We start from the raw sequence: 14,960 nt of genomic DNA, 5'->3' as shown, positions 1-14,960 counted from the left end.
ATATGCCAGTGAGACATTATTATGGCAACATTGAACATTGTTTGTGAATGAATTGAGTGGTTTGTCTATGGTTTACTATTTAGAGATCATATGATCAATGATCCATTGATTTGTCTTTTTTCCGTCAAAAGTCCTTCTTACTCCTTAGTAGTGATTAAAGTTAGAATTTATTCAATTTACGGGGGTGGTAACAGCCAAAATGAAAGGATCCATTTTCAACATCGACGCTGGATATCTGGAGGGACTTTGTCGTGGTTTTAAGTGTGGTATTCTGAAACAATCGGACTATCTAAACTTGGTACAGTGCGAGACTCTGGAAGGTACGTTGTTTCGATGTTTCTAATTATACAAAAGGAATACAAGTAGCTTTGCTCTGACATGGAATTCTTCCTGTTTATATAAATTACAACATTAGCTTAATTATAATCAATTGATTTCAAGAATACGTATTAGTCATTACAAAATCGTTAATGTTATGTGAATAAAGACATTACGGTATATAATTAACGGTAGTAAAACCTATATACTAGTAATCTGTGAGTATAACTATGCAGAAATTAAATTAAATTTATTTTGCAGATCTTAAACTGCACTTACAAGGTACTGATTATGGAACTTTTTTGGCCAATGAGCCCAGCCCATTGGCTGTGTCAACAATCGACGATAAGCTTCGTGAAAAGCTGGTCATTGAATTCCAGCATATAAGAAACCACTCTGTTGAACCAATGTCAACTTTCTTGGATTTCATCACTTACAGTTACATGATCGACAACATAATTCTTTTGATTACTGGTACCTTACACCAGAGGCCGATATCTGAGTTGATACCCAAATGCCACCCTCTTGGATCTTTTGAACAGATGGAAGCTATTCATGTTGCGGCCACACCTGCCGAACTGTACAATGCTGTGTTGGTGGATACACCATTGGCTCCGTTCTTTGTTGATTGTATCAGCGAACAAGATTTAGATGAGATGAACATTGAGATTATTCGTAACACTCTGTATAAGGCATACCTTGAAGCCTTCTATGATTTTTGTAAGAACAGCATTGGCGGCACAACTGCCGATGTTATGTGCGAAATTTTGGCTGTAAGTAATAAACATTTCATTTTTGTATCAGTCTTGACTTAAGACTTAATCTTAGATTAAATATGAAAATTGTTATGTAGAACAAGTTACAAAATTCTTTAGTTTAAAATGCTGAAATTTGTAAAAACAAGATGTTATAAAAAATAATTATATATTTATTTGAACTATGTTCTTGCTATTGATGATTTCACATTTTTTAAACATTTACAATAAATTTTAATTTTACAGTTTGAAGCTGATCGTCGTGCTATAATTATAACTATCAACTCGTTTGGAACAGAGCTTTCTAAAGATGATCGTGCAAAATTGTACCCTCGTTGTGGAAAACTTAATCCTGATGGATTGGCTGCTCTGGCACGTGCTGACGATTATGAACAAGTGAAAGCTGTTGCAGAATATTATGCTGAGTACTCTGCTCTTTTTGAAGGAGCTGGTAGCAATGTTGGAGATAAGACTTTGGAAGACAAATTCTTTGAGCATGAGGTAATTGTCTAGAAATAATCGGCCAAGTGCGAGTTGGACTCGCTCATGAAGGGTTCCGTACTGTTATAGAGCAAAAATAAATTTTATTTTATTATTTTTAATTATTAATATAGAGCACATAATATAATTAAAGACTTTATGAAAATTTCAAAATATTATCTGTTAACATTATTGATATCTTTTTTGCTCTAGCAAAAAAAGGCCAAGTTTGTTGTACGGGAGCCCCCCTTAAATATTAATTTTATTTTGTTTTAGTATTTGTTGTTATAGCGGCAACACACACACAATCTGTAAAAAAGTCATAAGTCTAGCTATAGCGGTTCTTGAGATACAGCCTGGAGACAGACAGACAGACAGACATCGAAGTCTTATTAATGGGGTCCCGTTTTTACCCTTTTGGATACGGAACCCTAATAAAATAGTAAGTCAGTGACTAGTCTAATCCAGTCACTGACTTCAAACCAACTACAAGGCATTTATACTGCAATGTTTTGACACTAGACTGCAAAACCTGTATAGACAGTAAACAAAAAGTTTTGTGATGATCATAATAATATGGAAGTGTTGTTTAGTTCCATTCTCAAAACATTGAGAACGGAGCTAAATAACACTTTCTTTATGTTCCTTAAACTAAGGCTAAAGCCTTAGTGTGCATACTATTATAATATAATATACATACAATGCAAAAAGATAATATTATTATGTGTGCAGATTATTAACTTTAGTGCTAGTAGCGCCCCCTGCCATAATATTCCCTATCAACTCTTTATAATTTAATATAAATATATCATGCATGTACAAGTTTTAAAGGTGACAGAATCTAAAAAGCATTATTTATTTTCGAGTAAAAACTTGTTTTTTTTTATTTCCAGGTGAGCCTAAATGTGATGGCATTCTTGCAGCAATTCCATTTTGGTGTATTTTACTCTTACCTGAAGCTAAAGGAACAGGAATGCAGGAATATTGTATGGATAAGTGAATGCGTTGCACAAAAACATCGGGCTAAAATAGACAACTACATTCCAATCTTTTAAAGGCCTAAAGTCCAACGCAACAAATGTATTAAAAAAAGTATATTTATCATATTATTTAAAATTATATATATTGGTCTTGTTTAGATTTTACTAGATAAAGTTCAGTACTTTATTATTTATTGCAAAAACTAAAGATTATAAGTAAAAATTGAATGAATGTAATATATTACTTATTTAAACATTACATTCCCGAGTTACTAATGTCATTAATGCAAAAATAAAAATGTATAAAACTTTTATTTTAAATTATTAATTGTAATTCATAATAATCGGCCCTTCTTGATTGGATGTTAATATAGAAAATGAAATATTATGTATAACTTTAATATACAATAGAATATTACACTACTTTTATGGTGTGTATTATTAGACAGCTTTACAATTACATCATGTACAATTGCTGAATTAGTACTCTATTGTTAATTAGATTCTTCATTAAATAAAACTGTTTAAGAGTATTTGTTTTATTTCTTGTTTTGATTATTATTCTTTAATTTATTTTTTGCTATTATTTGTTCTTTTATAAGGTCTGTGAGTGGTCCATTATGACTGATAGAGTTTTTGCAATTGGGTAGTAAAAGTGTGCTATGATCTTTCCAATAGTTGTCCTTAAGCATGTCATCATGAACATCAACAATAACATTTGCATATTTATTCTCATCTTCATTTGAGACATTTTTCCTTAACATTAATGTTCCTCTCTTGTATATGGGAAGCTCATTATTGTAATTTATATTGAATTCTTTGAATAAGATTTCGTTTTTATCTGATGACACGGTTCCACAAAGACGCTTCTCTGCCTGGAAGTATAAATAAAGTAAAAAATCATGGCATATAAGAATGAAAATATATTAATGCTATCTTTAAAGTGTTCAAATACTATGTTTAACATTTTTTATAATTGTTAACAAATTACAATTACTATGAGAGAAATTATATGCAGTGTAAGAACATATTATATCTACACGTTTCGCGCGGCTTCGCGCGCGTAAATTAGATGTTTTACAGACAAAATATTAGTCCACAAAAAATAGCCTATTATGATCCTTCAGGTGGTCTACTTCTTATCTGTGCCAAATAACAGAAAAATTGCTCCAGTAGTTCGTGACATAAGCCCTTTCAAATAATTTCCCCCGTTTTTTCCACATTTTCCTCTATTTCTTCACTACTATTAGTTTAAGCGTGATAAAATATAGCCTATAAAGCCTTCCGCGATAAATGGGCTACCTAACACTGAAAGAATTTTTCAAATCAGACCAGTAGTTCCTGAGATAAGCGCATTCAAATAAGCCCTTTCAAATAATTTCCCCCCCCCCGTTTCTTCCACATATTCCTCTATTTCTTCACTAGTATTAGTTTAAGCGTGATAAAATATAGCCTATAGCCTTTCTCGATAAATGGGCTATCTAACACTAAAATAATTTTTCAAATCTGACCAGTAGTTCCTGAGATTAGTGCGTTCAAACAAATAAACTCTTCCGCTTTATAATATTAGTATTGATTATTATTTATATCTATGGTAAGTACACTCACCAGGACGGGGGTAAGGTTGCCCTGTTGAACAAGTGCCCAAAATGTTGTATTATACAGGTTATTTATGTGGACATCTGCTTGTCTCCATTTGAGATAGTCAATAATATTTTCATCAGATGGGTATATTACTATTCGCCCGTCAAATGTTGGTGGATATTTCAGAGATTCCTTCTCAAAAAATTTATTCCAATAAAATACATAGGATGTTGAAAATTTACTATTTATTGTTGTTAATAATTTTGACGCTCTTCTGTTGTATAGATTTGTATCTTTCTTGAAAATAAAAGAATACTCATCACTTTGACCGAAGGCAAGCAACAAATCATTAAAATCATGCAGGACTTTAAATGCAGCATAGTTCATTAATCTGAGAGCTCTTATATCATTCGGTTTAGTAAAATTATGTACTTCTGAAAATTTGTGAAAACATTTACCGTCTAGTCTTATAACAATCCAAGTGTTTGGGAGTATTGTATCATCCAATTCAAATTTCTTGACATATTCATAGGAACTTTTAGCCATTTTTAAAGTGAGGTTGTTTAGACTTTTGGTCCTCTCGAAAATGAAGCGTGTAATGGGAGATATTTTATTAGATAACATTTATTTCAAGTCTTCTTTCAAATTTTTTTGCAATAAAAATGCAAAGCTGCAAACACTCTTCCGTAATATATTTTTTTACTTCATTTAATAGCTATTGTCTTCTAAATAAAAATTTATAACGCCATCGATAATTATTGTATGGAAGTTTATTTCTTGTAGAAAAAATAAATTAGGTTACAATCGGTTACAATGTTATTTTTTGTTTTTGGCACTAGCTAGTGAGCAATGGTGTTCCTAACGGCTATATTTTCATAACACGCTATATTATGGAATATGCTACATTTTTCTAGCGCGCTAGTTTTGACGCTACGTTATAACGAATGAAATCCCGATTCTTTCAAGCGCGCTTGCTTTGACGCTACGTTATAATATAACGAATTTCAAGCTCGCTAGTTTTGACGCTACGTTCTAACGAATTTCAAGCGCGCTAGTTTTGACGCTACGTTTTAACGAATTTCAAGCGCGCTAGTTTTGACGCTACGATATATCGAATGAAATCTCGATTATTTCAAGCGCGCTAGTTTTGACGCTACGTTATATCGAATGAAATCTCGATTCTGGACGCGTTGTAAAGTTACCGACGTTATTGAAATTCTATCTTTATGTTATATCAATTATAATAATATTATGATGCGTAACGTCTACAATAATTGTAGACGGTGGGTGAGTTAATAATATAATATAACGTGTTTGTTACATATTTAGAATAATATAATCGTTAATTTAATAATTCATTATTTGGTTAATTATATTATGTTGCTAATATTAATTTTAAACATTATTAGTAAAATTATAGGCGTATTTCAAAGTTCATTATATAATAATATGTACCATGTACATAAATTGGTTTAGGTTTATGTTAGGGTTAGGTTGTATACCTATATACAATTTTATTATTTACAAATGCTTTTCTTTTTTGGAACTATTTAATATGTACATATTTTTACAATGTCAGTTTTTTTTTTCATTTTATTTACATTTAAAAATATTATTTGCGCCACTTCTATTTCTTCTGTCACTAGTTCACTACTCACTAGTAACGTATCCAGATTTAGAAAAAATACGATGATTATAATATTATAATTTATCCATAATTTACTTAACACGCAATGCAACACTGCAAATGCAATGACAGCCGAATTCACCCGATTTGACAACGAAACGACACGACAACGATCGAACGAAACCGCGCGCGATCGGCAGCGCGGGCGGCGCGGCGCCGCGCTAGGTCAGTGACCCCGCGGTACGTTATAACGAAGCGTCTTATGCATAGATTTATAGCGTGCGCTATTCGTTGCGAAAAACTAGTGCGCTATTTTTATCAGCTATACGTTATATTAACCACCACTACTAGTGAGTACTGACCACAGATTACTAGTATATATATATATATATATATATATATATATATATATATATATATATATATATATATATATATATATATATATATATATATATATATATATATATATATATATATATATATATATATATATATTTGGTACTGACGTCTGACACATTGGCCACAGAGGTCAGTGCCATTGGCATACTATATGACATGACATGCTATGTGGTTAGCTCTCAGCCTTGGTAACTAATAACTTATTCTTGTCCGTTTATGCTTCAGTTTATATTGAGGCAGTCCAGTAAAATTTTCCACAAAAAAAGTAACTAAGACTGGGTTGCACCAGAGGCGTGGATAAAGTTAAATTAAAAGTTAAAGGCCTATGGGGGATTTTGTATGGACCCCGTCCCCACCCTTCAACAGTCATGGGATGCGTCTCGATTTGTTCACTGGGACCCAGAAAACCAGTGTCAGTTTCAAAATCATGGGTTTATTAAAAAAATAAACTTTTCCCCAAAAAAAAAAGGTTTATTTTTGAACAAAAAATCAGGTTTTTTTACAAACAAAAAGCATATCAGGGTTCCGTAGTCAACAAGGAATCCTTATAGTTTCGGTCTGTCCGTCAGTCTGTGTGTCTGTCTGTCTGTCCACGGTTTTTCTCAGAGACTATAGGGTCTACAAAGATGTAATTCGGCATGTATGCATATTATCTTAATGATGGCGACAAAATGGCATATAAAATCTTTATATGCCATGGCATAGTGGCATATTTTTTTATGGTACCTCCCCATACACATCAAGCGGGGGTGATTTTTTTTCCGCGTCCATCCTATCGTGTGGGGTGTGGTTGGGTACGTTTAAAAAAAAATATTGTTCAGAGTATTCAAAGATCATTTTCCGATTTAGGGATCCACTGACCACTTGTGAAATATGAAGTTTTAAAGTGGAAAAAATCGTTAGAGTCCAGTGTCCCCCCTTCCACTAGCTCAAATTGCTTTAGCTCAGGTTTCAGGCTCAGGCTTAGCTGTTTAGCTCAGGTTGCTTCTGGAAATGTGAAAAAAATCGTTGGAGATATTATGCTGACTTTAAAGGAAAACTATAACGGCTAAGAAAACTTCATAAATATAGCCCGTCAAAAAAGTCACGACATTAATAGAGTCGCCAATTGTTTCCGGTGTGGCCTCTTATGGCCACACTGTATCCAGTCACTATAAAAGATTTTGATACTTTATATTAAATACAGTTTAAATATAGTACAATACTGTGTAAATATTATTATTTATATATATTATGTAGCTAAGAAAATTTTAAATAATTATGATGTAGTTATATTGTGTGTTTAATTTACGACATTACAAGAAACAATCTAATCCATGTAAAGTACCTACCTATTATAATCTTTGTATATGTCATAGTCTGTCTCTGTCAAGAAAGTGAAGAAATTAAAAAGTGGCAAAATCGTAGTGTCATCCCTTTCAAATCAATCTAAGAAATAATCGGTCAAGTGCGAGTCGGACTTGCGCACGAAGGGTTCTGTGCCGTTTTAGAGTAAAAATCAGCCAAAATTGTGTTTTTGTATGAGAGCCCCCCATAAATTTTTATTTTATTTAAATATTATTAATAATTATTAAATAAAACATATTATAATTATGGCCTTTGTGAAAATTTCAAGTGCCTAACTCGATTAAACGGTTGAACTGATGTGGCTAATTTTAGTCTTTAAATATTCCTGGAAGTCCAGGAAAGGCTTATAAGTGACACGAAGTTCACCGGGACATCTAGTCACTAGTGATTATGAAAATTATTAAGTATATAAGTGATATTATTATGAATTTATAACACCTGTTATTTAAGTACCCTCTCCCTGAGAGCTGCAGAGCTACTTTTTTTTATGAAATAAGGGGGCAAACGAGCAAACGGGTCACCTGATGGAAAGCAACTTCCGTCGCACAGGGAATAGGGTAATAGGGGAGGGTAGCGAAGGTAAGGGAAGGGAATAGGGGAGGGTAGGGAAGGGAATAGGGTAGAGGGGGATTGGGCCTCCGGTTAACTCATTCGCTCGGCGAAACACAGCGCAAGCGCTGTTTCACGCCAGTTTTCTGTGAGAACGTGGTATTTCTCCGGTCGAGCCGGCCCATTCGTGCCGAAGCATGGTTTTCATTGGCATTCTACCACGTTCAACTTTGATTACCAGTGAGAGCTGAGAGAAGCTCACTAATTTTTTATTATGGAAATACTTATTTATGAAAATACAAAAAATAAATAAGTGAAAAACAGGGTTTTGTTATTTTAATAAAATATGATCATCCAAATAATATTCTACAATGCAGCAGCAGAGGCACTTTCATCTTCAATAATCAGCTCTTCAATATCGAATTTAGGATATCCTAATTAAGGGTTAATTCCCACTCCTTGTATTTATTTTCAGTTTTTCAAAATGATAGCATATATTCTCCCAGTCATTTCGGTTATTTCGTTAAACGCTTTTTCTGCTACCTGTAAACATAAAACGTAATAATTATAATATTATATTACGCTGCATCAAAGTGTTAAAGGAGTTAAGCACATACACTGTGACACGAGAATTTTATATACCTACGTCTAAAAACGCAAAGCACCTAAGTCAAAGTATCAATCATTGTTAGGCGCGTTATATGATAGATTTCTTTGACAGTTCATTGTTTACGTAAACATCACAGATCAGACATTAGTTACTACGTAAACATAAGGTTTAAGTAAAATTGTTGTTTTATTATACCACTACTTACTCAGGCTACTTAGAATTGCACTATATAATAAAATAAAGAAATAAAATTGATAAAACAAACGCTTAATTACCTGCTACTATGGGGATTGTGCGATCAGAATCGGAAATGTGGACGCGAGAATTTCAGTGATATTTTCGCGTATTACTATTTTTCTTCAATGAAAATCTTCAAATTTTCAGCACTATGACACGTCTTTCACTTTAATTATTAATATTAATCACAGTAACATGTAGTTTTCACATTGTAAAACTAAATTTAAACAAATTCAAAATCTTTGTTTTGTAAATTTTATGTCACAGAGTATTGATACAACAAAGGGACAAATGTCAAAATGTGTTGCTAATTGCTATTACTTAAAAAAAAAGTTTCGCCTCCTAGACATTCTTGACGCACTGTAATTGAGTAATAGTCGATCAACTAAAAAAATGTATTCGAAGAAGTATAAAGAATCTTTTTGTTCAAATTCTTACGTAAACGTAACTGAGATGGTATTGTTGGTAGTGAAAAACACGTTACAAATGTACATTCATTGACTATACAAAAGTTATCAAAAACTAGCGGTACTAAAATCTTCTTTATTGCGCGTGATGGTTCAGCTGCCCCCTCCCCCTGCACCCCCCCCCCCCTCGGTACGCCCATGGAAATGCATATTATGTAAAAGAGAAAAAATAAAATAAAACGTAAGGCCGCGTCACCATCAAACACGGCGCAGCATCGTCACCGTGCCACGATACGACGCCGCCACCGTGACACGTGACGCGTGTTCCGACTTCCGGTGCCACGAACAGTGCGCCGCCCCGTGGCCCATTTAGTTGGATTGAAATCTGACAATATTTCCACTACGCTACTTTGTTTGATAGGTATTTCACATGCTTCGTTTAAGTTTGGAACGACATTTTTCGGAAGTTTCACCCTGAATAGGGGCGCGCGGTGCATCGTTCGCGTCACCGGGACACTGTGCGGCGTCGTACCGTGTCAGGGTGGCGGCGTCGTGTCATGGCACGATGACGACGCCGCGCCAAGTTTGATGGAATTGCACTGTAACCCCATTATAGGTTTATGGTAACCCCACGTATTTGACAGATGTCGTCATAGTAAAAAAATCTCTATTCTAGTAGATCTTTCGAATGACACCTGTTTCTGCTCTGTTGGTTGGTGGGGACGTTTCTCCTCATAGTCCTTTATGGTTATAGTTAAGGTAAATTTAACTTTAACTTTATCCTTAACTTTGCCCGGAGAAATTGACATTGGATCCAACAAGGTTATAAATGCGCGTGGGCGGGGGCGCTGCTGGTAAAGGAGAACTGTCAAAAATGACGTTTTTGTATGATGACAGCGTTAGTTTCTTTTTTCGCCACGTGCATTTAAAACCACGTCGAGCTCTATGGTTATGGTTAAGTATGGCGTCTTGATGGCGTCCATTTTTAACTTTACCCAATGGTTCATATTCAGACGTGGGAGAGCCATGCTTCGACACGAATGGGCCGGCTCGACCGAAGAAATACCACGTCCTCACAGAAAACCGGCGTGAAACAGCGCTTGCGCTGTGTTTCGCCGAGTGAGTGAGTTTACCGGAGGCCCAATCCCCTACCCTATTCCCTTCCCTTCCCTCCCTTATTCCGTTCCCTTTCCATTCCTACCTTCCCCTATTACCCTATTCCCTCTTAATAGGCCGGCAACGCACCTGCAGCTCTTCTGATGCTGCGAGTGTCCATGAGCGATGGAAGTTGCTTTCCGTCAGGTGACCCGTTTGCCCCCTTATTGCATTAAAAAAAAAAAGTTTTGACATAAAAAAAAAAAAAGGTTTGACATTTTGCACTGTAGTCAAAGTTAAAGTTAGGTTGGGTTACACCATAGGCGTGGTTAAAGTTATGGTTATAGTTAAATATGGCGTCCTTTAGCTTTTACTTTAACCGGAGAAAGTCCTAAAAGCGCTATCTAGTGCTCAAAAGACGAGACTTTACATATTTTTTTCAAGAGGCTTAATTATTTCAAATTTCAATCCTTCATTCTATAAAGAAACAAATATTATTTATATAACTGCAATACATAAAACTACAGTATTTTTACCGAATTTAAGAAAACGATGCAGCTTTAGTTTCGAATTTTGAAAAGATTCATATACTGAGCACTAGATGGCGCTTCTTGAACGCTGCATCAGATAATGTTGGTCTAAGGATGTATATAACATTTATAAATTCAAAGATTCTGACCTAAATTCGAAATATATAGTAAAATATAACATCCTGCATCGATTGAATACCAAAAAATCAATACCTTACCGACAAGTAACGTGAAATAATTCATTTTAAAATTTCCATTTAACATACGTAATGTTTGCCGGAAGTGTTACAATTTTTGAGAATTTGTCAGAATTGGTAACTTTGTATCAAAGATAAACTTCTAAAAAACTGCTTATCAATTTCTTTATACGATTTGCGATTTTTTAAGCCCAAAAAAAAGTGGGTTCACCGGTAGCGAACAAAAATTTTTCAATAATAATTAAATATCGAATACTTCTTTAAAAATCTATTATAAAAAATCATTATACTGAATAATAAGTGTCTGGGTGTCCAATTTTTTACATATTTAGTACTTTCATAATTTAATTGGATGTAGTACGCAATTTGACCTTATATACATCCTTAAATTTTAAGGGTGAGGGTATTGAGGGTATAAAAAATTGAATTATCTGTTAAAATCAACAGGAAAAATATAACACTGTAAACATAGTAAATTTTCACGAAAAATTTCGATATACCGACAGTATACCGTACGTATGAGCGGAGCTTATAATATGGCGTCCTTGGACGCCATATTTAACTTTAACCAGAGATTTGACATTTTGCACTGACTGTAGTTACAGTAGTTAAAGTTAGTTGGTGCAACCCAACCTTAGTTGGTGCAACCCAGTCTTAGTACTTTTAATACTGCTATTAAAAAAAAACAAAGACTAATAATACGTTTTTTAATAGTAGACAAACGTAAATGGATAACATATATTTTAATATTTGAAATATAATTATTCTTGCAATACTTCTAAGATCTAAGTTGATGTTAAAAGCCTTTTTACTTCTTCTGGTGTTCTTCGCACTATAGTTTGAGGGTCAGCATAACCATTTCTTGAGTTATGGATGGCCTCATGCAGCTGCTCATAAATTGCAATTATAACTTCAAAGGCTCTTTGTTTTACAATTGTTTTGTGGTTTTTGCTAATTAATAAATTTAGCTGAGGCAATACATATATGTCTGGGTTGACTAAAAACATATCAAATTTACTGAGAAAACCCTTGAGCGATGGAGTATCCATTCCAGATATTGAAGAAAGTGGTCCACTACTTTTTTCTTGTAAAATAGTGTAAATATGACCCATGTTCAAATTCGCGACAAGAAAGCTTGCCTGTTCAGAGGTTAAAGTGTCAATTTGAGCATCAGACTGTGCTTGAAGCCGTTCATTGTACTCATCCAAAATTGTATATAGAGATAGAGTACACTGAATATGATAAATACAATTCAGAGTATAAACAGACATATCAGAAGAACTCAAATGACATGCAGTCTCATTGATTGCATGCAAGAGAGGGTCCAGCACATGAATAATTATAATTTTTTTATCAGTATCTTTTGTTGAAATATTCATCAGTTCTCTTAGGAAACTGACTAAATCTGTAACAACATAAGATGGATTTAAATCTAAAGGAGGTGCTTTCACACCGTGACTTAGTTCTTTTTGGATTTTGCTATCTAATGTCAGAATAAAAACTTCCTCACTCTTTTTTGACAAGTCAAGTAATGTATCTATCATGTGACCTTTGTGTATCGAATCCTCTATGGCATCCTTGTAATACATAATCAAATTGGTTATTGCCCATAAAACTAAGGGTTCCTTGTCAGGTTTCAGAATTAGCTCAGCACGCACTTTTAATAATGGGCACAATGCTTCCAATATATTAGTTAGGGCTTCTTTAATTTTCACATCCTTATCTTCCATAGCACAATATTTAAAAAGGCCAAGAAGAAACTCCTTCTCCACAGGTATTATTTGATAAACCCAAGCCAAAATATCTCCAATGTATCTTTTTGCATCATTTGCGTAAAACTCAATGGGTTTAGCACCATTACCTCCTCCTTTTGTAAGTACATCAATAAATAACTGTACAACTGTAGCTTTTCTAGCATTGCAATATTCATCTACAATATTTGAAAAGAGGACCTGTCTATTTTCAAACTTTGATAGTGCTTTTGGTACCAAGACATTGTTGGGTGATTCAATATTAAGACAAGCTCTTGTAGTCCAGTGATACAACTTTTCAATAGCAGCTTCCTGCTGGAGCCCTATCATTTCCATGATGTCAAAGGCAGAGGTTTCATACCAACATTTTACAAGAGTCTTGCAATTATTGTTTAGAGTTTCGATTTGTGACAGTGATTTAAAATAATCATTGGTTAGTGGATTTGTATTAAACAAGCTGATTTTTTCGTCATTAGAAATTTTAAAACAGTTAATGAAACCATTTGCCCATTGTAATTTCTTCTTAGTTCTTTTATTTTCATCTTTTAGTTTTGTGGTTTGCGTTATAATATGATGAGTTTTAACTTTTGATTCGTGTAATCTACTCGACATATTTTTAACTGATTGGTCTAATGAATATAAACAATCTACTAACACTTGTAATGTACCTTTTACTTTGTTAAATTCAGACAAAACTGCTTTGTTCACAAGCAAGTCTCTTTTTTCAATTTCGTTAACAAGCACTCTTCGTGTATATGCGGAGTTAGAAGCACATAATCCTGAAACTGTGTAAAGGGCTTCACTGTTGTCTGAAACTATATGATTATCGAATATTTTATTAATCCTCTGCCTTACTGGGTTATTATAGTTGGGTTCCATATTGATATCAACAACTAAAAAAAACGATTTTAATATTAATTTTTCAAAGTAAATGTATTTATGTACTCTCAAGTGTATGATAAAATTTGTATTTTGTTGGTGACTGCTCCGTGTCCGTGGACTTGCCGTGGACCCGTGGACCGTGGCGCAGTTTGACATTTGATGATTTTTTTTTCTTATTATGGCGCTCGGCTTTTTAATCATGTCCAGTCACTCACCAAGCCACTATATATTCCGTGCACCAAGCAGACGGTGGCCCGTGGCATGCGGGCCATGCGGCATGCCACCGTCGCGTCTGCTTGGAGTGCTTGGTGAGTAGTACTTTTTGTATTAACCTCATCATTTGTCAACATGACCGCCTCTTCAAAAAATTGCGACATGCCGCATGCCGCAATTTTTTGAAGAGGCGGTTATGTTGAGAAATGATGAGGTTATTACGAAAAGTATTTATTATAGAACATTGATTGACAGGTGTAAAGAAGCGCTTACACGGGCAATTAATTTTCGGCGACACGAATGGAGCGATCTGGAGCAATTTAGTGGAGCACTGACTTCATACTAACCCTTGTACTAACCTGACCTATACTTCATAGGAAAATCGTTATAACTTCTAAACTATCTTTTTTTTTTTTATGAAATAAAGGGGCAAACGAGCAAACGGGTCACCTGATGGAAATCAACTTCCGTCGCCCATGGACACTCGCAGCATCAGAAGAGCTGCATGTGCGTTGCCGGCCTTTTAAGAGGGAATAGGGTAATAGGGGAGGGTAGGGAAGGGAAGGGAATAGGGGAGGGTAGGAAAGGGAATAGGGTAGGGGATTGGGCCTCCGGTAAACTCACTCACTCGACGAAACACAGCGCAAGCGCTGTTTCACGCCGGTTTTCTGTGAGAACGTGGTATTTATCCGGTCGAGCCGGCCCATTCATGCCGAAGCATGGCTCTCCCACGTATAAATCTGACTTAGAGCATTGAAATAAAGAATTGTAAGATATCTACCTCTTCTATCTTTTTAAATTAAAAAACCACCAGTTTAATGCGCTAGATTTTTCACAAAAAGCCATGAATTAAAAAATACACAATTTTTTTTCTTCAACTTTGGTATTTTTATGTTCAATTGCCTGTGTAAGCGTAGTCCACAAGTTTAGCTATCAAATGAGACCTTATTTACCTTCTTAAGATATTTATATGAGTAGTACGGTCAGATTAGTATG

At 34.5% G+C, this 14,960-nt stretch overlaps 3 protein-coding genes across 4 annotated transcripts; 1 reads left to right on the top strand and 2 right to left on the bottom strand.

Annotated features, from left to right (window-relative positions):
• The first annotated feature begins 77 nt into the window (after positions 1 to 77).
• Positions 78 to 2,753, top strand: LOC121725345 (V-type proton ATPase subunit d). Its single transcript, XM_042112240.1, has 4 exons — positions 78 to 320; positions 580 to 1,091; positions 1,320 to 1,574; positions 2,447 to 2,753. The coding sequence occupies exons 1-4, from the start codon at positions 200 to 202 to the stop codon at positions 2,606 to 2,608; spliced, it is 1,050 nt and encodes a 349-aa protein (XP_041968174.1). The 5' UTR covers positions 78 to 199; the 3' UTR covers positions 2,609 to 2,753.
• A 303-nt stretch (positions 2,754 to 3,056) lies between these two features.
• LOC121725357 (probable tRNA(His) guanylyltransferase) lies at positions 3,057 to 5,101 on the bottom strand. Of its 2 annotated transcripts, XM_042112256.1 has the most exons (3): positions 4,576 to 5,101; positions 4,142 to 4,410; positions 3,057 to 3,408 (listed from the first exon to the last, which is right to left on the bottom strand). In XM_042112256.1, exons 1-3 carry the CDS (start codon positions 4,739 to 4,741, stop codon positions 3,073 to 3,075), a joined length of 771 nt encoding a protein of 256 aa, XP_041968190.1. In that variant the 5' UTR covers positions 4,742 to 5,101; the 3' UTR covers positions 3,057 to 3,072. The 2 variants fall into 2 exon arrangements, with proteins under 2 accessions (XP_041968190.1, XP_041968184.1); XM_042112250.1 differs by having other exon boundaries at positions 4,142 to 5,101.
• A 6,710-nt stretch (positions 5,102 to 11,811) lies between these two features.
• On the bottom strand, positions 11,812 to 13,869 carry LOC121728235 (conserved oligomeric Golgi complex subunit 6). The gene has a single exon (XM_042116379.1). It carries the CDS (start codon positions 13,746 to 13,748, stop codon positions 11,904 to 11,906), a length of 1,845 nt encoding a protein of 614 aa, XP_041972313.1. The 5' UTR covers positions 13,749 to 13,869; the 3' UTR covers positions 11,812 to 11,903.
• Positions 13,870 to 14,960: the final 1,091 nt, after the last annotated feature.

The sequence above is a fragment of the Aricia agestis genome, chromosome 1 (assembly GCF_905147365.1).
Source record: "Aricia agestis chromosome 1, ilAriAges1.1, whole genome shotgun sequence".
In the NCBI taxonomy this organism is placed as follows: Eukaryota; Metazoa; Arthropoda; class Insecta; order Lepidoptera; family Lycaenidae; genus Aricia; species Aricia agestis.
This window is presented reverse-complemented; position numbering and strand designations above follow the sequence as displayed.